Raw genomic sequence first — 27,748 nt, forward strand, 5'->3', positions numbered from 1 at the left:
CTGCTGCTCAGAGGTTTGGGTCAGACTTGTGTCCTGCTTCTCTCTAAATGCTACCAACCTGGACTCTCCTAAAGTAGATGGAGAGAGGCCCTGATCTCTAAGTGCAGGACTGGCCCCATGTGGTGTGACTCAGCCTTTCCAGAAAAGAGTTTTGTGGTCCCAGGTGAGCTTGGATGGCTGTGTCAGACATCACATGTACACACACACACACACACACACACACACACACACACACATAGAGACATATCCCCTCTTCACAGCGAATATACATTAGTACGTAAGTTTAATACCTGGAGATTAACAGAAATGACAGTAGGGCACAGATGCAACACAATAAAACAGGGATGGGGGGTAGGACTGGAGGGGGCAGAGGGACACTGGATATGATCACAGCAACCAAGGAGTGATTCTCTTGGTGCTCTGAGGTCATGAGACACTTGCCTCTTGTCACCAAGAAAACTGCATGGTGAATAAACCACCAACTCTGGAAGATAAGCCGTGGCACTACTGCGGAGCTTAGAATGGGGTGGGGCCCTCTCTGTCACAGTGTTAATACTCAAGGATGGCGGGCTTGGAGAGTGTTACGAAATGTCAGCATTTTGACCTGGCGAGAGGGGCCTATTTGGGATGTGCCCCGTTTACCTAACACTGGGTGAAGGAGGTCCCCACTCAGGGTAACAGGGCCCCGGGATACCGTGGTCTTGATCTGCAGCAGCACTCCACACCACTGCTCCCAGCCAGCTCCACTCTGTCCACTGAGCACCCTCTCCGCAATGGACCTAAGCCAGAGTGAGCCAATCGAGAGGAGGCGGGAGGAACCACGTGGTGGGATGGAAGGGGCAGGAGCTGGCGGAGGAGCAGGTGTGTCTCAGGCCGGGCCCTCCCCTAGGCATCATTGAGGCTGCTGTCGCTCAGGAGCACCTTCTCCCCAGGTCTGAAGGCCGGCATCCCAAGGTAGGGGCAGCTGGCGCAGCGGAAAGCATCACCCAGGTAACACTGTTGAAAGAAGAGACCATCATACAGGGAAGCCAAGTGTCAGCTCTCCCAGAGACACAGGCCAGGAGGAAGGGATCCCAGATTTCATAGTATGGCCACAGCGGCCTGAAGAGAACGACTGCGTACATTTGTAGGTCCAACTGGGATCCAAATACTAAGAGTCTTTAAGATCTCTGATTTCATGAAAGACAGAAGTCTAGAGAAGTTCCTTAGGTGGACATACTTCCATATTCTCAGCAGTTCAAATCACAGCCACACTCAGCAAATGGCTGGGTAGCATCAGGCCTAATGTGAAGCAGAAAGAAAGGGGCCAAAAATAAGAAATGACAAGTGCCTCCCCTACGGGCATGAGCGTGCTACCCACTCTCAGGAGATAACCCCTCTTCCCATTTCTACCTAGAGACACGTTCTCGCATGTTCACCTATTATTAAAATACTTGGGCAGTGAACTCTGTAGAGCTGGAGCTGGTCTGTGTTTAGTTTAGGCCTTTGTGAATACTGAGTAATCAACCAGATACTCACGTTTCCACAAGCCGACTTGGGCTGGGAGCTTATCTGGTCCCTCAGCTTCTCTTTTTCCAGTTCTTCTGCGAGGCCACAGGTGCTGGGGGAAAGTTAGCAGCTGATGAGCGGGACCTGCCACCACCCAGAAACTCCAAATCCTTGACAGACCTTTTCCCTGGGAGCCTTCACAGATATGGAGTATTGACCTTTCCTGGCCTAGTCAGGTTTGGGCTCCACAATTCAATGATGTATTGTTTGGAGATTCACACATAGACAGTAAACTATCGAAAAAGCCAGGAGAGGCTAGCACAAATCTGGGAGAATGGTAGCCTCTTGTAAGGAGAGGGAGGGAGGTGCAGCTGAGGGAGCACGCAGAGGCGACTTCTAAGGAACAAGTCATGTTCCTGGTTCTTCAACTGGGTGAGCAGTTCATGGGTGTTCATTTTATTGTTCTTTAAAATGTACTTATTTAGCATACTCTTCTAACCGTCTGATACATTTTACAATAAAACATGTTTTAGTAATTGTAAAGTACAGCGATTCCTTGATAATCAGAAGCCGCTGGCAGCCTCTTCTCACCCCAAGGCTTACCAGTTCTTGCAGGCCTTCCTCTTTTTCCCTTCCCCACAGGAAGCAGCCCGCAAGGAAGCTGGGTCTGGCTTCTTCATATCTTCTGGATCCAGCAGTTCATCTGAGTCAATGAGATCCTGGAGAATGTTCGAAGCCATTAATGACACAGTCATGGTCTCTGCTAAGGAACAGGTGAAGTGGCCACAGTCCACAGCAGCAGTTCGCCCATCTATGTAGAAGGCACCCATCATCCTACCCGGGCTTGATCATCACGCCCAAGCTGACCACACAGTGAGTACACTACGTGCACAGAAGCTGTGTTAGGCTGTGAGGGGGCTGGGGACTCATTTACGATGTGCAGAGAACATGTGTGTGGAGGGCAGGGAGGGAGGGGGCAGGAAGAACAAAGAGAGAAGCGTTATATTTATGCGAATATATAAAGGGCTGTCGTGTGAGAAAAGGGAATGGAATATTTTCTATATAATTCCAGAGGAAAAGGCAGATAATGATATATACACTTGTGTAATTCTTCGATAAACGTGTAGACAGTTAATCTGTAAGCTCTGTGAGGGCACAAACCGTCGCCTAGTTTGCTTACCACTCTAACTTCAATAGTTGTAGGAATGAAGAACTTTATTACAGAAAGCATTGATCTGAGTTGGAAGAGCATTACTGTTAAGACAGTGAGCATTTGGTGACTTGCCCAGACGAAGGAGCCAAAAAATATTTTAGCTGACAAACTCTTTTCAGGTTTACGCATGCCCACAAGAGTCTTTAATTCATCACATGAAGTGAGAACAAGAAAATCTGCGGGGGGAAGGATGCTGAAAAAGAAATTTAAAATGCCACTAATGTGGAGTTTCCTTCTGAGTCAAAAAATGCCAGTGGCAGGCACAGCCACAAGGCTGGGCTGTAAATGCTTTCACACCTATAAACCCAGAAAGGCCGCTCCAAACAACAACATTCCCACCCAAAGTGGGGCCTAAAAGAAAGCAATCAGGTGACCACAGTGCTGACTCACCACGCTCTCATCCTCCATATCGTTGGCCGAGAGGGTCCAGAGCTTGGCAGCTGCAGGATCCATAGCAGGCTTCCCTGAATCCAACCAATGAAAGAAAACAAGCTCCAGAAAAGCAGCTGGGAACAAACTCCAAGCACATGTAAGTGCTTTCTACTGAGGCTGTGCAGGGAACACACTGGGCCGGCGGTCAAAAGACCTGGGTTCAAGGCCCAGCTCGACCACTTAGAAAGGCATGAGAGGAACCCACCACTTTATGACAATAAAAGCCATCATTTGTTAAGCTTTGTGCCAGATACTACATTAAACATTTTACACACATGATCTAATTTAGTCCTGCTCACCACCTTACGAGGAAAGTTCTCGTCATCCTAATTTTATAAATGAGGAAAGAGGTTTAGATACTTAGGCCAGTTACACACAGCCACAAATAACACAAGTACAGACAGAGTCTACCTAACGCTTTTAACTTCCACTCCATATCGCTTTCTCCTCCTTCTCTTAGTTCCCATCCCTAGAACATGGGGCTAATAGGATTCCCTATACCCACTGCAGGAGATTTGAATATTAAACAAGAAACTGTACCAAAAAGCATTATAAATAGCAAAGCTCCAGTCACATGTAGACCTGTTACAGACAAGAAAATGGGTTCGAGAGCTGGTGGCGGCGGTGTAACAACAAATCAGTAGCAAATCACACCTCCTGATTCTCTCTCTGGGCCCCAAAGAGCTGAGGGCTCAGTGTGGGCCAGTCCACGAATGGGCCTTGGGGGGAAGTGCACCCCCCAGAGATCACTGTCACACTGGATGCTCAGATCTCCCACAGGGCAGGTCATCTAAGCTGCTCCTACCCATTCTGGAACTGTGACTCCAAAGGTTAGGACGTTAAAGGATTTCTTGAAGATTTAGGCTGGACAGTCAAAACAGAGCAGTGTGAATGTACCTGTAAATTTTTGCATACCTCACAGCTAGGACAATTTTTCTCAACTCAGGCATTAAAAAATAGTGATAGGAAGGGTGAGAATGGTGACAAAGGGTGGAGTGCAATCTTCTGAGAGGAGATATTTTTATAAGTGTCTTAAGATCCTCAAAGAAAAGCTGAATTCAGTGGCACAGAGAAAAGGACACATGGGAAGGGGAATAGCACACTCTTATCCATCATGACCGTCACTGTGAGGTCTTCTGAGGGTAAATGTCATAATTCTGGGGTCTGGAAAGACTTCATCAACTAATGAAGCTACGGGAGTCTGACCTCTAGAATCTGGAGACCTCAGTGTCCTCTGGTGCAGAAGAAGGGGCTGAACTAGGTAATATCTATGCATCATTTCAGTTTTGGATCCGAATATGCCCAGAACAACAGTACATTAAGCATTCTTCCATTTGGAAATGAGGGAAATTAAGGAAGGGAATGATCCTCTGAAGATACCACCACCTCATTCCGATCTCTGGCTCAGTTTTTAATAAGGCTTTTCAGGCCCACTCAGACAGAACAATGTCCCTAGGCCAGTCTCACCGGAAGACTTCTTGGTAGTAGAAAGCTTAAGTTGACTAGAAGAACCCACTTCAAAATTGGGCTTTTTTCCTGTGATCTGCACAGAGAGTAGGCTGTCACTGTGGTAACCCAGGTGTTCTCGGACAGACTGAATCTCCTCAGGGCTCAAGAACTTGCGCTGCAGCTGAAATTCAAGATATCAGAGGATTAGGCCACACTTCTTCTACAGTATGATGGTGTACTATGTCCCCCTCACAGGTGTCAAATGCTCACATCTGTAGTAAGCACACGACAGCAGGAGATCACAGACATTGCCTCGTGCCTCATGTTCAGTTTCTCACTGATCAGGACCCTGGAGTGTAACTTCTGTCTACATGTTTATGTTGAGCCTGCCCCTTGGAGAGTTTTATCAAATATCTGTCTATTAGGTACAAGGCACTGTGCGAGGCATTGTGGAGATTGTAATGATTATGATTATCGAGATGAATCGGACATGTTGAAGAGGCTGTTGAATGGAATCGAAGCCTGTGGCGGGGGAGCATGCCCACAGTAAAGATGCTAGAAATGAAATACACAGTAGAGAAAGAGAACCACAGGGGGAGGGAAATGCTTTCTATGTTCCTTGGGAAGAAGCTGGGGGTGCCGCCTCTATGTCCGACAATTATGGAACTGCTACATAAACCACCGTCCATCTAGAGCACTGAACGCCATTCCATCATTAGTAAGAAAGTGGGTCAGTACACTGAGGTGGATAATGTCGAAGACAGCTAAAGGTGGGGAAAAGAGCTAGTGACTGAACACTGTATACATACGACCTTGTTTACATTAAAAAATGTGTATACACACACACAAAACACACTTGTAAATACATAAAAAGAAGTCCGAACAGCCACACCAAAAAATGTATTGGTGGCTCCCTCTGGGGAGGAAAGTGTAAGCAAGGCCTGAGATGTCACTTTATATTCTTCAGTCTTAACTGAATTCTTATGAACATCCCATATTTTGGAATAAAAAATGGAAGAACTTTAACTAAAAAGAAAAATAAGAAAGGGTAGGCGTGAAGAAACTGAGGCCCCAGGTCATGTACAGATCAATGGTATAACAGCTATCGTGGTATAACACCTCTCACACAAGGAAATTTCAGCATTGGAGAATAATGTAGAACCATAAATACCTCTATTTAATGTTAATATTTCTAATGAATTGTCAGAAAAGGATTTCCCGCTCCAACCTATTCTAGCCTCCCACCCAAAAGCTGAGGAAAATACAGGCAACTGCCCTTCACTTAGGCCTAAGATTCGTGTCCACTAAGAGATGTGTCGCTCTCTCCCTGCCTCAGTGGTCACCACTAGTACTGAGACCAAAATACGTCCCAACCCACATGGGCCCAAGCTGAGTCTCTTCAGAGGAGATTGATTTCAGAGGTTTCATCCTTCGAGGCATCTGGTTTCTCCCATGCAGAGCCCTTCTCAACTTGTTTCCTAGTTGAGTGACACTGATCACCTCACCTTCAGGGTTGTTATTTCTCCCAGATTCTCTCTGTATCGTCTGACAAAAGAGATACTGGGTTTAGTCACCCAAGGCTTAAATTCCCAGCAAAGAAGGTCGTCTACAAACATACCTCTTTTACTTCCACAAGACCAGAAAGAGTCAGGGCTGAACACAGCTTAGATGCCGTCTTCACTTTGCTATTGTTAACTGCTAAGAGGAAAACCCCAGTTAATAGCTTTATAGGTCAAAGCAGGAAAAATAATAAAGGCTTTCTGCTATTCAGGTCAGCAGGCACTAAAACAATAATAACCTATTCTGTTCAATGTATATATATTTTAGTGATAATATTTTAATTGGACAACTCCTTTTGGTTGTTCAAAGTGCTCTTACTGATGCTCTTAAGTGTCATATAATAATTCCATTATTATTGCTTCATATCACTCTCTGTTTCTTTGAAAAACCTAACCTTCCAGGGGCTGTTGGATAATGACCAAGAGGCTGAGAAACCGTAAAGTATACAAGTATCTCTGTATAGTTCCGACAGACACTGTGTTTAGTCACCCAAGGTTTACATCCCAAAGAAGGCTATAGCTGCTATTAACATCACAAGCTTATATTTCCACATAAATGCCTTTACACATTTCAAAATACTTTTTTTTTTTTTTTTTTGTGGTACGCGGGCCTCTCACTGTTGCGGCCTCTCCCATTGCGGAGCACAGGCTCCAGACGCGCAGGCTCAGCGGCCATGGCTCACGGGCCTAGCTGCTCTGTGGCATGTGGGATCTTCCCGGACTGGGGCACGAACCCGTGTCCCCTGCATCGGCAGGTGGACTCTCAACCACTGCGCCACCAGGGAAGCCCTCAAAATACTTTTATTTCTATTATTTGATGAAATAAGTCATCACATTTTGATAGAAAGTCTAGTTAAAAATGCTAAAAATCGGGCTTCCCTGGTGGCGCAGTGGTTGAGAATCTGCCTGCCAATGCAGGCGACACGGGTTTGAGCCCTGGTCTGGGAGGATCCCACATGCCACGGAGCGACTGGGCCCGTGAGCCGCAAGTACTGAGCCTGCGCGTCTGGAGCTTGTGCTCCGCAACGGGACAGGCCACGATAGTGAGAGGCCCGCGCACCGTGATGAAGAGTGGCCCCTGCTTGCCACAACTAGAGAAAGCCCTCGCAAAGAAACGAAGACCCAACACAGCCATAAAGAAATAAATAAAAATTCTTTTTAAAAAAGGCTAAAAATCTAGAATGATTCTGACAGCTTTACCACTGAGCAAAAAAGAGGTTTTTATTTCTTGGATTCTATCTTTACTTTCACATGAATCGATACTTAGCTCATCACTCTCAGACTTCTAGTCACTATTTTTTTAACTTTTTAGTTTGAAATAACTATAGATGCATAGGAAGTTAAAAAAAAAATGTTCAGGGAGGTCTCAAGGACCCTTCACCTCTTCTCTCCATGATAATATCTTACACAACTATCATATAATATGAAGACCAGGAAGTTGTCACTGATAGTCCACAGAGCTTATCCAGATTTCACCAGTTTTACATACACTTGTGTGTGTGTGTGCGTAGTCTTCATCACCACAAGGAACCTTCACATCACCCCCTTTACAGCCTCACGTACCCCCTTCCTCCCATTCCTAACCCCGACGATGGCCAACCTGTTCTCTGTCACTATAACTTTGTTATTTCAAGAACGTTATATGAACAGAATCATACAGCCTCTAAGCTTTTGAGATTGGATTTCTTTCACTCAGCATGATTCCTCTGAGATTCATCCAAGTTGTTGCACGTGGCAATAGTTTGTTCTTTTTTTAGTGCTGCATAGTTTTCCATGGTGTGGATGTACCAGTTTAAGCATTCACCTGTTGAAGGATCCAGCCATTTTCAGATGAGCAGTTTCCTTCTATTTTACTACCTAATGGGTCAAATATCACAATTTATTCAGATGTGCTGGTTCAGAGTTTTACAATAATTCATCCCTTATCCCTAAGGATAAGGTTCAGTACAGGACTGTTGATCTCCAAATTATACCTCCTTCTCAGAGAGATGCGGTAAACATACCTAAAGATTCAACCCTGTTAAACTCTAGTCTTTCAGGTGAAAATTTCCTTACCTACAGCTGTCTCTACCGGCTCTTTCAGAAAAAGACATCCACTAGGCCGAAGGATCCGGGCCATCTCAGCCAAAATCTCAGCACTGTGCAGAGTGGTGCTTCCAGGAATTATACCCGACAAAATAATGTCAAAGCTAGATTCTTTGTGGGCAGCTGAAAAGAAGGAAGACTCTAATCAACAATCACCTTGGCCCCAGAATCTCCCAATCCCTCCCAAGTCCCCACAAAGGTTACATGCGTGGCCTTGTAGAATAAACACCTACCTGTTCAGCAAATGCTATTATACCACCGTTACTAGCAAGAGGGGCAAGGACACTGCTGCCCTGCTCTCCCTCAGTCTTACTAACTTCATCTCCTTTTGTATGCTCAGGGGAAAAAGTAAAAAAGGAAGGTGGACGAAAACCAAGCTTTTTTAAAAAAATGTGGAACATCTAATAAGAAATAAGAACTTACTTATACAAATCATCAACTATACTCCTAAGTCCACTGTATCTCAACTGAAAAAACTACTATCATGTGCCACCCCCCCAAAAAAAAACCTCAGCTATTGGGCTTCCCTGGTGGCACAGTGGTTGAGACTCCGCCTGCCAATGCAGGGGACATGGGTTTGAGCCCTGGTCCAGGAAGATCCCACATGCTGCGGAGCAACTAAGTCTGTGCGCCATAATTACTGAGCCTGCGCTCTAGAGCCCGCAAGCCACAACTACTGAAGCCCGTGTGCCTAGAGCCCGTGCTCCACGATAAGAGAAGCCACCACAATGAGAAGCACGTGCACCGCAATGAAGAGTAGCCCCCGCTCACAACAACTAGAGAAAGCCCGCGCGCAGCAACAAAGACCTAGCACAGCCAAAAATAAATAAATAAATTTATTTAAAAAAAAAAAACAACAAAAAACCCCCCAGCTATCAAGGAACGACAAGAAATGCAGCACTGCCATCAAAACTGCCCTCCCTGTAAGACACCCTGGGTAGGTACTTACACTGCAACAGCTGGTTGATGTTTTCCACAGACACTCGGCCCTCATCGCCAGTTAAGGCTTGAAGCTTATCCACCAGATCTTTTAGAGCCTCCATTGGAGATGACTTATCCCAGACCACTGCCACAAACTGGCCAGCTGAGATCCCAAAATCTGCCATTCCTGCAGTGCTGTGGACCTAAAAGCTATGGGCCAAAGGAGAGTCAAGAGTGAGCAGAGACAAAACGCAATTCAATCCATGGAGTACCACCAAATGTGATTAGAATTGCAACCTAATTCTGACCTCCCACCAGGGAATGCTGACCACATTAGAAAAACTCACTGTAGATACCAGAGTGTGAATAAATAAACCCATTATCCCAAGGTTTCATAACCCCAACATTCCCAAATATGGCAGGTGGCTTCCTTGGTGAGAACCCTGACTGGACGGTCAAGTAAGGAGGTTGAAGGCACAAATATTCTTTTCTCTTTGGTATGAGACAACTCAGCTTGAACAGAATGTAAAACACACAGGACATTAATTAGGCAGAAGTATGACTCAGCAAGGGAGGCAAATAAATTGGCTGATATAACCCAACCACAAGCTTAGTGTATTTTTTAAAAAGAGACAATATATGTAAATTTAGCAAACTGAATAATGATATTTTCCCATTCATCAAGATATGAAAATTCAATTCTATTGACTCTGCACTGATCAATAGTATCTACTGCCTCTATCTCTAACAATTAACATTAGCCAGACTCTTCAAAGCATTTTACCTACATTATCTCAATTGAACCTCAGTACAACCTTAAACTAGATATTACTCCCATTTTACAGTCAGGAAACAGGCTGTTGACTTTGCCCAGGTCACACGACTAGTAAGTGTTGTGTGGAAAAAGTAAAAGCTGGGATCTGAATCCAAGTCTATATGACTGTAAAACCCATGCTTTTAACCTACGGAAATTTCCTCCTGCCGGGGTCAACTTTCTCTTTGACTTGATACTCAGATGAGTATAGAATGTCCTCACGATGCAATCAGGTCAGGAGATAGCAGTCTACTCAGTTCCCCATTTCTTTCTTAAACATTAATGACTCCAAGTCCCTGGCTTCAGACAGCTCTACCAAATGACATGAGACCAAAGCTGCGGGAGAGGGATCACACACAGATGGGTCTTAAGCCGAATACTTCTGTATTCTGCAGAGGTGGCTAACCCAGTGACAATTATGCCACCACAGACACTCCGGGACCAAGTTTAAGTCAGGCCTACACACTCTTCCTTCTTTAAAAATGTTCCCTTCAGGGACTTCCCTGGTGGTCCAGCAGTTAAGATTCCGTGCTCCCAACGCAGGGGGCCCGGTCTGATCCCTGGTCAGGGAACTAGATCCCGCGTGCCACAACTAAAGTCTCCGTATGCCACAACTAAAGATCCCGCATGCTGCAACGAAGATCCCACGTGCTGCAACTAAAGACCCAGCGCAGCCAAATAAATAAATAAATCTTAAAGAAAAAAAAAAGACATGTGAAGCAATCTGAGTGCAGAATCTTTAAAAAAAAAAATGTTCCCTTCAAATGATTTGCTCCTCAGCCTACAAAACATGCCTAGGTCAGCCAGTCATCCTTAAATACTGTAGTACTTTGATTTTGCTGCTCGTTTCCTAAGGCTTTTATTTTCTAGAGCAAAGTCAAAACTCTTCAGTCTTCTGGATTCAGGTGCTCCGTAATCTGGCTCCACCTGTATCTCCCACCTCCCCAAAGTGAATCCTTCCTTGTTGTATGAAAAATCTTGGCATTTTCACTCTATCATGCTTTTTATCTGGTTCCTTCCCTGTGGAATGCCCTCTTTATTATCCTGACCTGACTGCACGCCGTGGTAAAAGGATGCCAAGTGTTATCAGATAAACAGGATTCCTTAGTCATTGAATTGTGGTTTTTAAATCCCTAAAAAGCACACAATCAAGAACTGAAACTTTAAGCTTTCAACTGTAACATGTTGAGGAAGAACCCTTACAAATCTTTCAAGTGAACAACTCTGGATCAATCTCACATTTAAGAACCAACTGGGGAAGATAGGAATATGGATTGCTGGGTATGACGTTATAAGAAATAAATGATCTCCTTCTAGAATGATGTTGGAACAGGCTCTCCCTTGGGACAATAGAAAGAGATGAGAAGTTCCCTTCCCACTACAACCTTGCACTGTACTCACAGAAAAATCCTCATGGAAGAACCGAGGGGCCAAAGGCTACTCATTAACTAGAGAAACACAAAAAGCCAGATGTTGAGACCTTTTCAGCAACCTTAATGGAGGCAGGGTTTTATTTTTTCATTTTTATTTTTTTGAATTTTATTTTTTTATACAGCAGGTTCTTATTAGTTATCCACTTTATACATATTAGTGTATATATGTCAATCCCAATCTCCCAATTTATGAGGCAGAGTTTCAGAGAGCACAGGTTTCGAATACGGATGAACTGGGGTTCTACCTATCACTAGATCTTCTATTTATTAGCTACATGACAATGGATCAGTGATTAGCCTCTTTTCTCATTAATAAAGTAGGGAGAATAATCTTATATTTTGCAAGGCTGCTGCAAGAAGTAAATGAGAAGGTAAAAATATGCAATGTACTCAGCAGGACCTGGCACACAGAGCTCAATAAAATAATGTTCTAAGAGAACTCTGAGCCTCCACTTCTCTGTGGCCAGTTTATTTGCCTTTGCTTCAAACAGTCCTATAAAATCTTGTTCTTCCTCCTCAGCCATACCTGCTGGGAGGACACCCCAGGGAGAAATGTGAAGCTCCTTTTTTATTGTTAAAGTTATACAACATAAGAGCTGCACTTTATGACATCTTATACAGTACTCCAGTGGGATTGTGTCTGTAAATTAGAAGAATGGAAAGTGCTTTGTTTTCCATATCCCCCCAAACTAATCTTCTATGGCAACAGGGAACTCATAAAATACATTTATTAAACATTAACTCTCAAAAAGACACAGCCACCACTTTCAGTCAGCGTTTTCCAAATAAAATGGGACACAATGTTCTTTTAAATATCTAAAAGCCGAAGTGTGATACTATTCACCATCAGAGTTTTATGTTGTTGTCAATGTCTTTTCTAAAAAAACAAGGAAAAAATGTCTGGCACCTAAGTCAACATACTTAGAAGTGTGACTCAGAGCCCAGTTTCATAAATAAAAAGAGGTGGAATAGAAGTCATTGTCACGTCACTGGACTTGTTAAGCATCTCTCCAACTCTGACTGCTGCACACACATGCCCACAGCCCTTCTAAAATGTTGTGGGCAGGTAGTGAAAGCAGATGTCTGAGAACAACTTCTGGAGATGCACTTCTTTATTTTTAAGGCACCCAGTAAACATCAAATCCTGAGGCATTAGGCTCCTTTTAAGGATGAAGAGGGCCAAAAGAAAATAAATAAGATTGAAGTTTGGGTATCAGTTCAAACCAAGGATCAAATCCTTTTAAGTCAAATGCATAAAAAATTCTAAGAATACTGACAGTTAACAGAAAGAAAAATTTAATTAAAATGAACTGACCGAAGTGCATGCACTTGCGCGCGCGCGCGCGCGCACACACACACACACACACACACACACACACACACACACACACACACACACAGAAAAAAAGGTGACAATCTGCAAGGAAACAGTAAACTCAAAGGAAAAGAAATAGAAGACTTTGTCTCCAGGCAATTAGGTGTGTGTCAAACTTAAGGGTTTCAGGAAGGATATCCAAGTGCTAGATTTTCCACAGGAAAGATTCATTCGAAGATAAGTGGACAGAACTCAGAAAACAAAACCTCATGGAGAGATCAGTAGTGCTTTACCGAAACCCAGAAATATGGATCTGAAATTTTAACATTTGGGGAGTAGTTTTGGCTTAGGGGGAGGCTTCCCCCACACTCACGCAGGGGAGAGTAAGAGGTTCTGAAAAGGTTGATAGGAGTGTGCAAAAAGACAAGGGTCTAACTGCACAAAACTTACAGAACGGCATGCTTAGCTCCAGCTGTTGGTTATCCCTCATCCCCAAACCATTTACTTCTTCCGACTATTATGAAGCCTTCCCTGGTGATAGGTTTCCCAGTGAGGCGCCTCGCATTTACATATCTGCTCAGTGACTAGTCCATGACCTCCCTGAGTCACGCAGAGCTTGGCACTCAATGTCAGAATAAAGGCCACCAGCCTTTCCCAAACTTGCAGATCGTCCAAATCACCCGGGGGCATTTGTTAAAATAAGATTCCAGGGCTAAATAAGATTCCAGATGTACTGAATCAACTCTCCAGGAGAAAGACCTCGGTATCCGATTTATTAACAAGTGTCCTGATGGTTTTTCCAATCCGGCAAGTTTGGGAATACTCAATTATATCAACTCAACACTTTGGAGGTTCAGGGAAGTCAAAGTTTCAAAATTACAACCTGGGGGGTCCAGGTACCCCCAAAGACGGAAACTTAAGCTTCCCTGATGTTTGCGAAGAGGGACTGAGACTCAAGGTCACAACAGCTGGCTACTAGCAGAACCGGGTCTCAGACTCCGGTCTCCTGGACCCCAGCTCAGCGCTGTCCCCCGGGGCCTCAGGCCGGGTCCGGCAGCGCGGGAGATAAGGCAGCTCGGGAAGGGCAGAAGCCACCACGCCAGGAGACCGGGACGAGGCACGGCGGGCCCGACCCCTCACACCGGCTTCCCCCGGGCGAAAGCCCGCTGTGGTCCTCAGGGAGGTGGCCATAGCCACGTTTCCGCCGAAGGACGAGGCTGGGGATGGGAAATGAGAGGACATGGGCAGAGAGTGGGCCGGAACAGGGGCGTTGGGGAAGGTCGGGCTCTCGGACCACCTGGTGATCGCTCACCTGCCGCCCGGGTCTCGCTCCCGGCTTCTCAGCATCGGCCGGCTCCGCACCTCGCGCCTCTCGCGAGAGGACGAAGCTCCCGCTGGGCGGGGAGGGCGGAAGTGGCCATGCAGCTGACTGGGTGCTATACGGCGCGTCGCTGTAGGCAGCGTGCCCGCTTCCAAGATGGCAGCGAGGGTGTCTGGCGCGCTCGGCCGGGCGGGGTGGAGGCTTCTGCAGCTGCGGTGCCTCCCCGGTGAGAGGGCGGCCGATCCCGGGAACGGGGAGGGAAGGGGAGGGGGCGCGAAGCCGATCTGGGCTGGGTGAGGGGCGGAAGAAGCCTCGTGGCGGCTCGAGAGCAAGGTGAGGTGAAGGGCATAGCGGCTCGCGCCGGCGCCTCGGGCTCGAAGTGGCCGCCTGGCTGGCTTCTGACCCCATTCTCGACCTGTGAGGAGCGAGAGCATCAGGGAAGGGTCTGTCACTCCCATTTCATGGAGTTGACGCAGCCCGAGAGAGGGCTGTGGGTGCCCAAGGTCACACAGCTCGGTCGGTTGCAGACTGGCACACTTGTACCCAGTCTCAACTCCATTGTCAAGTCCCTGGGCCCTGATCCCGGGAAACAGACACAGAGAGCGCCTAGTCTACTTTTTCCCAAGTCAGTCATTTCCCCACCTCTTCAGTAATTCTTCAGTATCCTCGTACCACCTTTGCCACCATATAGTCAGTATTTTTGTTTATACGTCTGATTTCGTAAAAATATAGACGTTTTCTTAAAAGAGGAAGCTTTGTATCACTACCATAAATGGAAAACCAATGTCATCTTCCACAAATAGAACGTATGAATTAACATATTAACATAAATATATAACTAATGAAATAATATTCTCCTGTATTTCACCTAAAATCTTCTCGTGGACTGCAGTGGTTCTGCAATATTGCTTTGGGACCTCCCAGGTCCTTTTCGAAGTTTTATGAATATTTGGTCCGTTTTTTTCTGTACCTATGCTAAAATAATTGATATTTTCACACATAGGTGCTGTTTCTTTTAAAAATCATTTTTTCCTGATTTGGTCCACAGATTTTCTTTAAAATAAGTGCTGTTTTGTTGTTTCTGTACAAAGCTCCAAACTAAATATGTTCAGTAAAAGTAATGCCTATGACCCAGAAAATCTACTTCGAGGTATTTACTCAACAGAAATGAAAGCAAAACGTCTACAAAAAGGTTTGAACAAGTATATTCATAGCACCTTTATAATAGCCAACAGCCCAGGTGTTCAATAGAATAGTGTTTCTTAGTGGAATGCTACTCAGCAGTAAAAAGTAACAACCTCTTGATTTTCACAGAAATATGAATCAATCTAAAAAGTATTCTAAGCAAAAGAAGTCTTATACATACACAGGATACACAGTATGATTCTATTTAGATGAAATTCTAGGACAGGCAAGACTAGAATGAAAAATTCAGCATAGTGTGGGTGGGGAATAACTGGGAAGGAATAAGAGGGAACTTTCTGGGGTGATGTTAATCTCTAGATAGGGGTTCAAGTTAGGCAGGTGTATACATTTGTCAAAACTCAGAATTGGCCCATTTAAGATTTGTGCATTTCATTGAATGTAAATATCACCTCAATAAAAGAACAGTAAATATTCAATAAATATTGAACTCTAGTTAATGATGTGCATGTTGAAATGTTTAAAGATAAAGAATTCTGAAGTCTGCAACAAATGCATCAAAAAATAAGATGGATTGGGGAATTCCCTGGCTGGCCAGTGGTTAGGACTCGGTGCTTTCACTGCTGAGACCCAGGTTCAATCCATGGTTGGGGAACTAAGATCCCACAAGCCGTGTGGCGTGGCCAAAATAAATAAATAAGATGGCTTGATGTATGCAGAGTGTGATGGATACACAGGTGTTCATGCCACAATTCTTTCCACTTGCTTGTATGTTTGAATTTTTTTTTTATAGTAAAATACTGGGAAAGAAAATAGTATGAGCCTTTGCTTAGGAAATACAGTACTGTACTTTCAAAAAGCCCTTTCCTAAAGTAAATGGGTGTTGCAATATTGCAGATGAGAAAACAGAGACGCCACATAACCACTAGGGAGTCAGTACTCAGACCTTCTAATTTATAGTCCAGTGCTCTTGCCATGATATATAAATATATAATGTTTTCAAGTCACTTTCATTTTTTTGTTTGGGCCTCGCAACACTCCCATTGAGTAAGTAGAGATTATTTCTCTTAATTTGCGTATTTTAAAGTCGTGCTCATTGGGGTGAAATGGTTTGCCCATTAACACACAGCTAACAAATGATGGAAACATGTCTAGAAGACAGGTCTTCCGTTTCCTGGTTCCTGCTTTTGCCACCACATCATGTCGAAAGGTTCCCAGTTTACCCAAGAATTTTGTGTGGTTCTGGTTTTCCTCTGCTTTTCTTCCTCCCCATCCCTCGTACCACTCTGGGTCTCAAAGGGTCTTCTCTGGTGAGTGTCCCTGGCTGACCAGCTCAGTTTGTTTCAGTGTCCCGCTGCCGACCAGCCCTGGTGCCACGTGCCTTCCACGCTTCAGCTACACAGCTGAGGTCTTCAGATCAGCAGGAGCAGCAACCTCCCCCCTCTTTTTCTCAGCAACATTCTGAGACACAGGGCACAGAAGAACCCAGTCAGGAGTCTTCTCGTTCACCCCCCAGGTAGGCAGTAGAACGCCAGTCCACCCATTTCTGACCACTTTGCGTGCTTGGGTGAATCTGTGCTTCTCCTTGCTCTAGCCTCTCTGTTCCCTTCACAGCTTTCATCATTTTCAACCTTATCTTTGAAAGGAACCTGTTGTTTGTTTGTTTTATGAAAACGGTGCCTGTACCTTCTAAACCATTCTAAATAATACAAAGGAGTTCACAAAAGTAAAAAGATTATCAGAAATCGCAAACCCAGAGATAACGCTTTGTGAATATCCTTTTCTCTAACGTATTTCGTATATAACCCTGTATATATTATAAATGATTAATTACACTGTGCACTATACATGCTGTTCCAGAACCTGTTTGTTCACTCAATAGTACGTTTATAATGTCATTTCACAATCTATATTATTTTAATGGTTGATAGTATTCCAGCAAACGGCAGTACCAAAATTTATTTGACCTGTCTTTTATTGATGGATATTTAGATTTCCTTCACTGGTATGAAAAATAATGTGATAAAGTAGATGATTCTCTCAGCAGTGGGAGCACTGAGTCAAAGGATACGCACATTTTACATTTCGTTACACATGTGAGGCCAAATTGCCCTCCAGAAAGGAAATAATAATTTACATCTCCGTTAGATGTTTCGTCTTTACTTAATCCTGCTGCTGAGAAGTTCCTCTGGCTCTGAAATTGGAGTGTTCCCAGTCATTTGTCTGGTCTCCCAATGAAAGTAGTTTTCATTTCAATTCAACAAATATTGTTTGAGGATCTACTTTGTGCCAGGCCCTGTGAATAACGTAACCGTTGTCCCTGTCCTCAATGGAGTTACAGTTTGGTACAAATCCAGATAAAGAAACAATGTGGTAAGGCTATAAACTGGGAAATCCAGGGTGCTGTGACAGCATGCACCTTCCTATCACCTGACCTCCTCGCTCATGGTTCCTTTCTCTCAGTGACTCTATGGGAGGCGAAGGATGATATGATTTTTGCTCTGTTGGCATTCAAATGCTGATACCGACACATAAGTATATGTCCTCTCAACACGTGCTGAGAGGAGGCACAGAGCCTGTGGTTTCTGGCCAGGCACCTGTTGCATGCCAGGCAGCAGGCGGTGAGGTGAGGTGAGGTGTGCCGGGCTCCGTCCCCATGTCTCTCTTGCATTTGGGTCTCAGGTACACAGACCAGGGCGGTGAGGAGGAGGAGGACTACGAGAGTGAGGAGCAGCTGCAGCAGCGCATCCTGACGGCGGCCCTGGAGTGTGTGCCCGCCCACGGGTGGACAGCAGAGGCAATTGCAGAAGGAGCCAAGGTGTGTATGGGTGCGGGCGGGGCAGCCTGACCAAGATCAGCCAGGAGGGAATCACAGCAGCCAGAGCAGAGGGCTTTCTCCAGCCCAGCTCAGAGCCCCAGAGCTCCTCACTGCTATACGATTTTCTGGTTCTGTGTTGTTTGTTTTTCCCCAATAGGGTAGAAATGGCTTTGTTTTTTAATTATTTTTTAATATAAAAAGAATATACCGTGGAGTTGGTTCTTGGCAGTTAGGTTCTAAAGGCAGCTCATTAGACAAGAATAGCCTATGATCAAAACTGCCAGGGGCTTCCTGGGCTTCCCTGGTGGCGCAGTGGTTGAGAGTCCGCCTGCCGATGCAGGGGACACGGGTTCGTGCCCTGGTCCGGGAGGATCCCACATGCCGCGGAGCGGCTGGGCCCGTGAGCCATGGCTGCTGAGCCTGCGCGTCCGGAGCCTGTGCTCCACAACGGGAGAGGCCACAACAGTGAGAGGTCCGTGTACCGCAAAAAAAAAAAACCTGCCGTATTTCATTGACTCTAAGATGCCATTGGTTGTAAGAAGCGCCATTATTTTATGCATCACTAAAAAAGAAAAATGCTGTCTGTTAAACTGTGACGCATCATCAATTTATGATTCACACTGATTGTTTAAAATGAAAAAAAAACGGAGATCCTAGAATTGACAAAATGTGGTGTTTGAAAACTCCCAAGAAGGCACCACCTTGGAGACCAGCACACCTCATTTTTCTATGTAAGTCTAATAATCGGTGTTTCCTCCTGCAGTGGAGCAGCCCGCTCCTTTAGATTAAGCCATAGGCTCGCGTTTAGGCCTCATTGTGCAGAATCATCAAGCATAGCCACATGCCATCCTATGAAAGGTCTGTGAGGATGGAGACTGATGGAATTGCAGATTCACATCTCCCACCCCAAGCACGTGAGATATCTGCTCCTGAGATGGGACAGTGGGCAACTTTGCTGCTTTTTTAAAATTTAACTGTTAATTTCTCTTGTCTTCTCTCACTCTCCCGAGAGCACGTATGGTAACAGAAGTCACATAAGTGGAATGTGTATACTATATGATTCCACTGTGTGCTCACTGTGAAAGCTTTGAACAATACAGACAGATATAAAAAAGATAACAAAGATCAACATTTTGATCTTTCAAATTAGAAAAAAACCCCTTTCGTTTATTAATCATTCACTCTTTAAATATTTATTGAACAGAGAGTGTGCTAGGTCCTAGGGGCATCATAGTAGTCAGGGTGGGCAAAGTTCTGCCCTTGTTGAGCTTCCAGTCTAGCGACATTAATCACATATATACAAATACATCTTTATAAAATGTGGTAAGGGCTATCAGGAAAAGGTGCTATTGTGACATGCAGTGGAGGGACTGAATCTAACTCGGGGTGGGGTGAGAACGTGGTGAGGAAAGGCTTTGGAACTGAGAGCCGAGGAATGAGAAGGCTTTACCTGATTTGGTGGCGTGGGGGATGGACAAGTCCAGACAGAGACACAGCATGTGCAGAGTGGAAAGAAGCCTGCACATTAGAGGAACCGAAGAAGACCATCATGCCGAGAATCAGGAAGAGGTCTGAGCTGAGTGAGGCTGGGGAAGGGTCAGTTGAGGCCACATCAGGCAAGGTCCAAAGGTCATGTTGAAGAGTTAGGCCTTCTTTTATTCTAAGAATAATTGGAGGCATAGAATTCAATTTGACATTTCAAAACCATCACTTCGGCTGCTGGATGAAAAAGTATTGGAGTCAGAGAGTCACTGGGAGCGGCTGCCCGCCATCCAGGAGAGATGAGGGCTTTCTGACCTAGAGCAGGGGCAGTGAACGTGGAGACAAGTGGGTAGATTTGGTGAGAGAATGACATAGGAGGGAGTGACAAAATGCCACCAGAGCTGCCTGCCGGTTTGCATGCGTGGGTACATGGTGACGCCGTTTTCTTAGATGAAGGCCACTGAAGAGCCAGGTTTGAGGAAGGCCCATGGGTACAGTCTTTTTTTCTTTCTTTTTTTTTTTTTTTTTTTGCGGTACGCGGGCCTCTCACCGCTGCGGCCCCGCCCGTTGTGGAGCACAGGCTCCGGACACACAGACTCAGCGGCCATGGCTCACAGGCCCAGCCGCTCCGCGGCATGTGGGATCTTCCTGGACCGGGGCACGAACCCATGTCCCCTGCATCGGCAGGCGGACTCTCAACCGCTGCGCCACCAGGGAAGCCCCATGGCTTTGAGGGGTCTTTGGGTCGGCCAATGGGGGACCTCAAGCATACAGGCCTGCAACTGGAGGAGCTGCCTGCACTAGAGTATATGTTGGGGCATAATCCACATATGTATGTGGTCATTAAACCATGGAAGTGAGTGAGATTGCCTAGGGTGGCATGAATGTGCCTAGAGTGTCATGTGAAAAGAGGGAGGAGTCTAGGTCCTCAGGGACCACTGACATTTAAGGGTGGGGTGGAACAGGGTGGGGTGGCAAAGAAGACTGAGGTAGAGGAGCCTGCGCTGGAGGCAAAGCGGGAGAATGTGGATGAGGCAACTAGACATTGGTGACTGCAGCGGCAGCCGTTTGAAGGGAGTACAGGTCCAAAATAACTGGCGGGTTGAGGAGTGAGTAGAGGTCAGGAAGTGCAGAGGCGTTTGGCTGCGAGGGGGAGAAGAGAGCTAGTATACTAAGCAGGGGAAGTGGGATGGAAGTTTGATGAGCATGTTTGAATACTGGCAGGAGGGCACAGAAACACCGGTGACGGTGAAGATACAAGAGAAAGTGGCAAAATAAAAAACGTGAGGTTCCTTGAAGGCAAGGATTATGAAATCCGGAAGACAGGTGGAAAGACTAGCCTTCGATGTATTAGGGGCAAAGTTGGAGAAGACAGCTGCAGGCTTAGTTTCTAGAAGAACCTTTAAGGAGTTCCCAGGGAATGGCTTCTGTTTTCTCTGTAACGTAGGTGTGGTTGTCTCCTGATCGTGAAGTTAGGAAACAGTGGGAGGAGACAGAGGTTCGGAGGTAGCAGAGAAGGTTTGAGAGAATCATTACAGAAAGGTGTGGAACCAGGGGAGGACAGAAATGTAACAGGATTGTTTGGAAAAATCTGATTCTATTGAATATTCTATGGTTAAATTTTTCACTCTTTTTCATATGCTTTTTTCACTCTGCGTATTTCCATTCATATGGCTGCATAATACCTATTGCATTTACTTGAACTCAATTGATAAACATTTGGGTTGTTTCCAATTTTTTTAATATTATAAGCCTATTTGTACGACAGATTTAAGTACATTTCTGGTTGGTTTCTTTAGGACAAATTCTGAGAGGTGGAGTTGGTCTTTCAGGGAGTGCATCAGTCAGAAGAAATCACACCAGTTACTCAAATAGAGAGAATTTAACACAAAGAATTGTTAACTAGATGTGAAATTGGTAACCAGGTAACTGAAAGGATAAAAGAACACTAAGGTATGGTAGAGGTAGCACCTGCAGGGAGGAGCTGTCATCCCAGGGGCTAAGGAAACAAAGGGAAGAGCTGGAATGATTACAGCTAGGAGCTTGAAGGAGAGTCCCTGTGGCGCTGAAACCCCCACGTCTCCGGAGGACGCGCTCCTCAGCGGGTGCTGGTGTCGCTGACCTTGGAGGAAGGGTCCCTTGGGGCTGGCACTTGGCCTCTGGGGTTGGGGAAATGGCAGAGCGGCTGGGAGGGCTGGGAGAGGATGGTGGCTCGATGAAACTGGGTCTGCGCCTGTCGAGAATACTGCAGACTGGATTCAGCTGCTGCCACTGGACAGAACTGCTGCGGTGGTGAAGGAGGGCGCTGCTCACACAGACCGCTAGCAGACGGGAAGTAAACCGCGAGGAGCCAGGCCCTTCCTCCTCCTCCAGCCTTGCAGTCTCCCTCTAGAGACCCTATCAGCGGACCTAACATGGAGCCAGAAGTGTGGCTTGCAGAGGAAGGGCAGGTTTGGAGCTGAGAGACAGTAGCTCAACAACTGGCCCAGGGAGTGTGTATGTTTTCGAGGTTCCTGTTACATACATGTTAGAGGCAGCATAGCCTGGTGGTTAAGAGCTTTAAGCCTCGGTTTCTGTAAAATGTGGATGATGGTAATACCCACCTGCTGGCGTTGCTGTGGGGCTGCAGCAAGGTCGTGTATATAGTGCGCTCAGCCAGGCACCAGGCACACAGGGAGCACGGTCACCCTTAGTACTGATGCTCCTGCGGCTCTGGTGTTGAGGTGAATATTGCCAAGCTGCCCTCCAAAACGGCCGTGTACTCCCACCAAAAGAGAGGCACTTTCCCAATGGTGGGAATTTAGAGTTAATGGTTTTTTTGGTTCCTTTTCTGCCCTCTGTCCCTGCTGCTGTCAGGGTTCTCCCTCCAGTAGCTGCTCAATGAGTCCTGTATGTGAGGAATAGTAAAGGATCTCTGTGGCTTTGTTAACTCTTTGACAACTCATTAGGAAAAGTTTGTGAGGGACTTTCCTGGCAGTCCAGTGGTTAAGACCCTGTGTCTCCAATGCAGGGGACGCGGGTTGGATCCCTGGTCGGGGAACTAAGATCCCACATGCTGCGGTGTGGCAAAAAAAAAAAAAAAAAAAAAGTTTGTGAGACTTTTTTTTTAAACAACTGAGAGACCTACTTTCCAAGAGGCTTAGGTTAAGTGAGTTGTTGAGGAAGAGAGTTATGAGCGCTCTTCCCAAGCCCCTTTTTATAATAGTTACAACTCTAGGTTACAAGTGTCAGAACTCAAACTCAACTGGCTCAAGCAAGAAAGGGAGTGTTTGGCTCATTTAATAACAGAAAAGTCTGGAAGTAGCTCTGGCTCGGTGTTCTTAGATTGTTGCTGCTGGGAACTGTCTCTACAGCATATCTGCTTTGCTTTCTTCTCTGTGAGCTTCATTCTCAGCAGGGGCTTCCCATGCAGGACTAAAAATGGCTCAGCAGCCCCAGAGGAAAGAGGGTACTTCTTTCCCATCGGGCCTAGCAAAAGTGTGGAGGCGGCCTCGTAGGGCTGGATTTGGTCACGTGCACGTTCCTGAACTAGTTGCTGTGAACTCCACTTATCTAGGTCTGGATCCCCTGCTTTGCATCACACCCAGGGGCTTGATGGAGTGTGGAGGGACTGGTGGTCAGCTTCTCCCAGATCACATGGACAAGAATGAAGAGTGGGGTGTCCCACTGAGAACCAAGCTGCTGTTACTAGAAGAGGAGGCACTAGTGATGAACAGGCGGCAAATGTCCACTCCACCTACCCGCCACTTTCCCGTTTTCCCTCTCCCCCTTTGTAGTCTCTGGGTCTCTCCAGTGCGGCTGCCAACATGTTTGGGAATGATGGCAGTGAGCTGATACTGCATTTTGTGACCCAGTGCAACTCTCGGCTCACCCGTGTGCTGGAAGAGGAGCAGAAGCTGGTACAGCTGGGCCAGGCAGAGTAAGTCCCATGGTGTCATTGCTCGGGGTGGCAGCTAAGGTTCAAGGAGCTTAGGCGCCACTAGCTGTCCCCAGGAGGCCAATCCAAGCAGAGCCAAGAGGGTAGCACTGAGCAGCCCTGCTGCTCTGCTGGGACTGAAACGCAGCTGCCTGTCTCATCAGGAGCTGGTGGGGCCCTCCCCACTAGGGCTGAGTAAACGGTGTAGCACCGAGCCCATGCCTTTGATCCAGAGACACAGTGTTTTCTTTTCCCTCTTCCAGGAAGAGGAAAACAGACGAGTTCCTGAGGGATGCTGTGGAAACCAGACTGAGAATGCTGATCCCGTACATTGAGCACTGGCCTCGGGTACAGAGTCCACATCCAGGCCCCAGGGCAGAAAGTATTCGTGTTTATGATCCTCGGCACCTTCACTTGGAGGGTCTGGCACACGGTTCAGAAGTCAGCTCATTAATCTCCACAAAACTAGGGATTCGCAGTGCAATTGGTGGAGCTAGGTTTCAGATTTGCGAGAGCCAAAGAGAGGACCTCTGAGCCATCTGTGTCTCAGTTCCTGGAAACGTGGGTGGCGTGGGTCCTAGATCACGTCCTGGGTGGGGTCTTAGTGGCCCGAGTGTGCCACCAGGTCTTCAATGAGGAGGAATCCATGAAGGGGATTAGAAAAGTCAGAAGATTTTACTGGCCATCATCATTAACAGGCCTGTCGCGTTCTAGATCTCAGGGAACTGGGACCTCTTTTCAGTATGTCAGTGTGATGCTTAGAGAATTGGAGTATTCATTCCAAGGGCTTCCCACTCCCCTTTTCTAAAGGTCCTTTTTTCCTGTTTCAAAGTGTGTCACAGTGCAGGCCATTCTCTCAGTTAAGAACTCAAAGCACATCAGCACTGAGAGGGCCCACGGATCATCTAGTGTCCTCTGCCCAGCTGGGAGACGGCTGAGCATGTAATTTCAGTTGTGGGCGGGAGTGAGGGAGTACAGTCCAGAGTCAAGTCCCATCCCCTGCCCATGCTCACCACGCTTGGTTTCAGATCTCCAGCTTGACCCTTTCCACCTCAAATTCCACCCCCAGACTCCCCAGCTATCCCTGCTTCTTCCTCCATGTTACAGAATGGGGTGCTCTCAGTACTCAAAGCCACCAGTCTAGAGCTGGCTGTTTGCATTCCCAAGTCCACATGCTAGGGATTGAGAATCTGACTGGGTCAGCTGAGGGTCGGATCTGCCCCGGCTCCCATTAGCTGTAGTCGGGAGCATTAGACGCCAGGAGCTCACACGAGTGGGTGGAGATGGTGAGTCTCAGAAGGAGGGCCGGGCAGGCCCCCTTCCGTACCTCCAGGGGGAGGTGAGGCACTAGCCACCCGAGCCCGCCGCTGCCGGTGTGCAGTCCCACTCCTCTGCCGTCTCTCCTCAGGCGCTCAGCATCCTTCTGCTCCCTCACAACATCCCGGCCAGCCTGGGCCTGCTCACCAGCATGGTGGATGACATGTGGCATTACGCTGGGGACCAGTCCACTGACGTGAGTGCTCTCTGCAGGCCCGCAGGCTACTGGCAACGCTTGGATTAAGCATTTCCTCAGGAAGTTTGTGAAACTTCTTTGATAACAAATCCTTCACGGGACTACAGTGTCATTCCCATCTTGGAAAGGGGAGGCTAAGGTATGAGGAGGGTCCCTCCACAAGCCACGGTGGGATCTAGGTCATCTTCATTCAGGGACCAGTGCCGTAGCCATGAGCCATTGGTATTCCTTCCCCCACTAGACTGGTGACAAGGCATCAGAGGGCCTTGTGATTGGATTGCCATTTTATAATCATTTCCCCCTCAGTCTTCTATGATTTAGATTCCGTAGCAGACTTTCTCAGTGTGTGTCTTTTATGAGACTGATTAAAAAAAAAAAAAAAAAGAATGCCATGGAGACACTCGTTGCTTTAAAAAGAAACTCTCTCCCTGTAGTCCATGTTGGCTTGCTTCGCTAAGAGATCAATAAGCCTTTAAACAGGCACCAGGAAAGAATCTGACTTGTTAGTGCTACCATATTTCTGGTAGGAAATTAAAAAATAAAAAAAATATATATATATATACCTTCATAAAGGAAATTAATGTGTGATGGTACTTTGTGGAATCCAGGATGGGAGGCGAAAAAGATGCTCCCACCACAGTTATAACAAAGTGCTTTAATAAACTTCCATCGTGTGGGAATATACCACCAACAGAGATGGTAGGAAAATGAAATTAGAAAGCTAAGAAATCAGAGGGATAAAACACAAAGCAGCCGAGCTAGGGCTCTAAAGAGTGGTTCGCCAGGACAGTCAGAAGTTGCTGAAGGACTTGAACTCTCAGCTCTTCCTACGTATTCCAGTCTGTCCGTGATGCTGTCTCAGCCCTCACTTCACTGATGAACACGCGAAGGTTTGGTCATTACTGCCTTACCACAGGGCCTCCCTGGAACTTAGATGTCCTGAGACTTAGGCTTTTCACTGGCGTTTCCAAAGCCGAGTGGATGTAGCAAAATCACGTGGGGCGCTTATGAAACATCCAGACCCCGGCACTTATTTCAGACCTCTGGACTCTAAGAGGTTGGGCCCAGTAGCTTGCATGTTTAATCTCCCAGGTGATTCTGACACCCAGCCTAGTTTGGGAACAGCAGTTTTGTCTAGAGGGCCATGTGTATCTGTGAGGAAAAGAAGAAATCAGGAGGAAGCCCAGGAGTGCCAGTGGCTTTGGGTAGGAACTACCCAGACTTCCCCCAACCTGCAGCAATAGTGGTGACCCACCTCTCTGATGGGTGTCTTTGCAGTTTAACTGGTACACCCGCCGAGCAGTGTTGGCTGGCATCTACAACACGACAGAGCTGGTGATGATGCAGGACTCCTCCCCAGACTTTGAGGACACTTGGCACTTCCTGGAAAACCGAATTAACGATGCAATGAACGTGGGCCACACTGCCAAGCAGGTAGCTGGGGGCTAGGCATTTGGGAAGCCTCCTCACTAGGCACACTGTCTTCCTTGGGCCGCACTGGTCACTTGTCTGTTCTCTTGCTCCCCTTTGACTTCAGCTGACAGTCCCCAGGGCCTACCCTGAAAGCCACACCTGGCCCATTTGTGATTGTGTTGTCCATGGGCTCTTCCTCCAGTACACAGAGCCCTCTTGACTCTACCTGTCGGGGCTAATAGGCCTACTGATTTGTCCTACCTGTCTCACCTTTGAGCTAGTGGTGGGGGCCTGAGAGAACCTGACTCTGACTCCTTTTAGGTAAAGTCCACCGGAGAGGCACTGGTGCAAGGACTCATGGGCGCAGCGGTGACAGTGAGTACTGCCCAGCTCATCCCTGCCCATCCATTCTCACGTGTGTCACTGACCCCAAGTAGTTTTGTAGCCTTAAACTGGAAAGCTAATAATAAGACTGACAGTGGTTCAGTCCCGATCTCTAGATCCCAAGTACCCCACTTCTATTTTTTACTGGCATCAGGAAACGGTGCTCACTCCCGGGACCCTGGTATGTCAGATCTCTGCATCATAGCCACGCATGCTGCCTTGGAAATCTCAATCTTTCCCATTGGAGTCCTAGGGTCAGGGCAAGGTCTCATCACTCTCTGTTTCCATCCCTTTGTCAGCTCAAGAATTTGACAGGTCTAAACCAGCGCCGGTGAGCAAGAAAGGGTGTAAGCTAGAGTGCCCAGAAGAATACCCGAGGATATATTTAAAGGGCTTTGAAACGTATGAAGTGCCGTCCATGAAACAGGGTGTTAACGAGAGAACACCGAAGGCCTCTACACACTACCACAGCCACCTGGAAACCACAGGGCACTGGAGGATAGATACAGTTGTAGCCCAGGGTTGGGCCACTTTTTCAGTTCCTAACACCAGGCCCGGCCTCCTGATGCCTTTCTGCATTGCAGCTGTGTGATTAAAAACTGCAGCACTCAATCAAGCATTCAAGCCACAGAAACCCAGCACACCCCTGTCCTCGTCTCTCAGGCACCTTGATCATGTCTTAACCTGCCTAGAAATGCTCTCTCGGGCTCCCAGGTCAGAGTCAGGGTCTGAAACCACCCCAGGTGGCAGCTCATCTACAGCACAGCACAGGCCTGTGCACCCAGAGGGAACCATGCTGCCCTTTCCTTCTCTGGTGTCCTGAGATGCTGCACTGGAAACCCCTCGCAAGCTGCCTCACCTGAGACAGGTGCGTGCTGGATGGTACTGCCCAGCCTGGCCAGAGGTGTGATTCCAGGCCCTGTGTCGAGTTACACCAGCATGCGTTGCAGGACTATTCATGAACTTAGAGTCTGTAAAAATTATAATAAATATGTTTGAAGCAATTTCCTGTTGTGTAGGTAGTTTCCATATAGACCATGGCAGGTATC

At 46.7% G+C, this 27,748-nt stretch overlaps 2 protein-coding genes across 3 annotated transcripts; one reads left to right on the forward strand and one right to left on the reverse strand.

Annotated features, from left to right (window-relative positions):
- Nucleotides 1–264: 264 nt before the first annotated feature.
- On the reverse strand, nucleotides 265–14,128 carry CIAPIN1 (cytokine induced apoptosis inhibitor 1). 2 transcript variants are annotated; one of them, XM_059999633.1, is made up of 9 exons: nucleotides 14,022–14,128; nucleotides 9,176–9,357; nucleotides 8,197–8,349; nucleotides 6,201–6,277; nucleotides 4,601–4,763; nucleotides 3,092–3,165; nucleotides 2,092–2,207; nucleotides 1,519–1,600; nucleotides 265–996 (listed from the first exon to the last, which is right to left on the reverse strand). In XM_059999633.1, exons 2-9 carry the CDS (start codon nucleotides 9,330–9,332, stop codon nucleotides 886–888), a joined length of 933 nt encoding a protein of 310 aa, XP_059855616.1. In that variant the 5' UTR covers nucleotides 9,333–9,357; nucleotides 14,022–14,128; the 3' UTR covers nucleotides 265–885. The 2 variants fall into 2 exon arrangements, with proteins under 2 accessions (XP_059855616.1, XP_059855614.1); XM_059999631.1 differs by having other exon boundaries at nucleotides 6,201–6,280.
- On the forward strand, nucleotides 14,105–27,703 carry COQ9 (coenzyme Q9). The gene is made up of 9 exons (XM_059999630.1): nucleotides 14,105–14,256; nucleotides 16,521–16,689; nucleotides 17,856–17,991; nucleotides 23,250–23,392; nucleotides 23,653–23,737; nucleotides 24,798–24,902; nucleotides 26,181–26,336; nucleotides 26,637–26,690; nucleotides 26,999–27,703. Exons 1-9 carry the CDS (start codon nucleotides 14,187–14,189, stop codon nucleotides 27,032–27,034), a joined length of 954 nt encoding a protein of 317 aa, XP_059855613.1. The 5' UTR covers nucleotides 14,105–14,186; the 3' UTR covers nucleotides 27,035–27,703.
- Nucleotides 27,704–27,748: the final 45 nt, after the last annotated feature.

Source organism: Delphinus delphis, chromosome 20, assembly GCF_949987515.2.
Source record: "Delphinus delphis chromosome 20, mDelDel1.2, whole genome shotgun sequence".
NCBI lineage: Eukaryota > Metazoa > Chordata > Mammalia > Artiodactyla > Delphinidae > Delphinus > Delphinus delphis.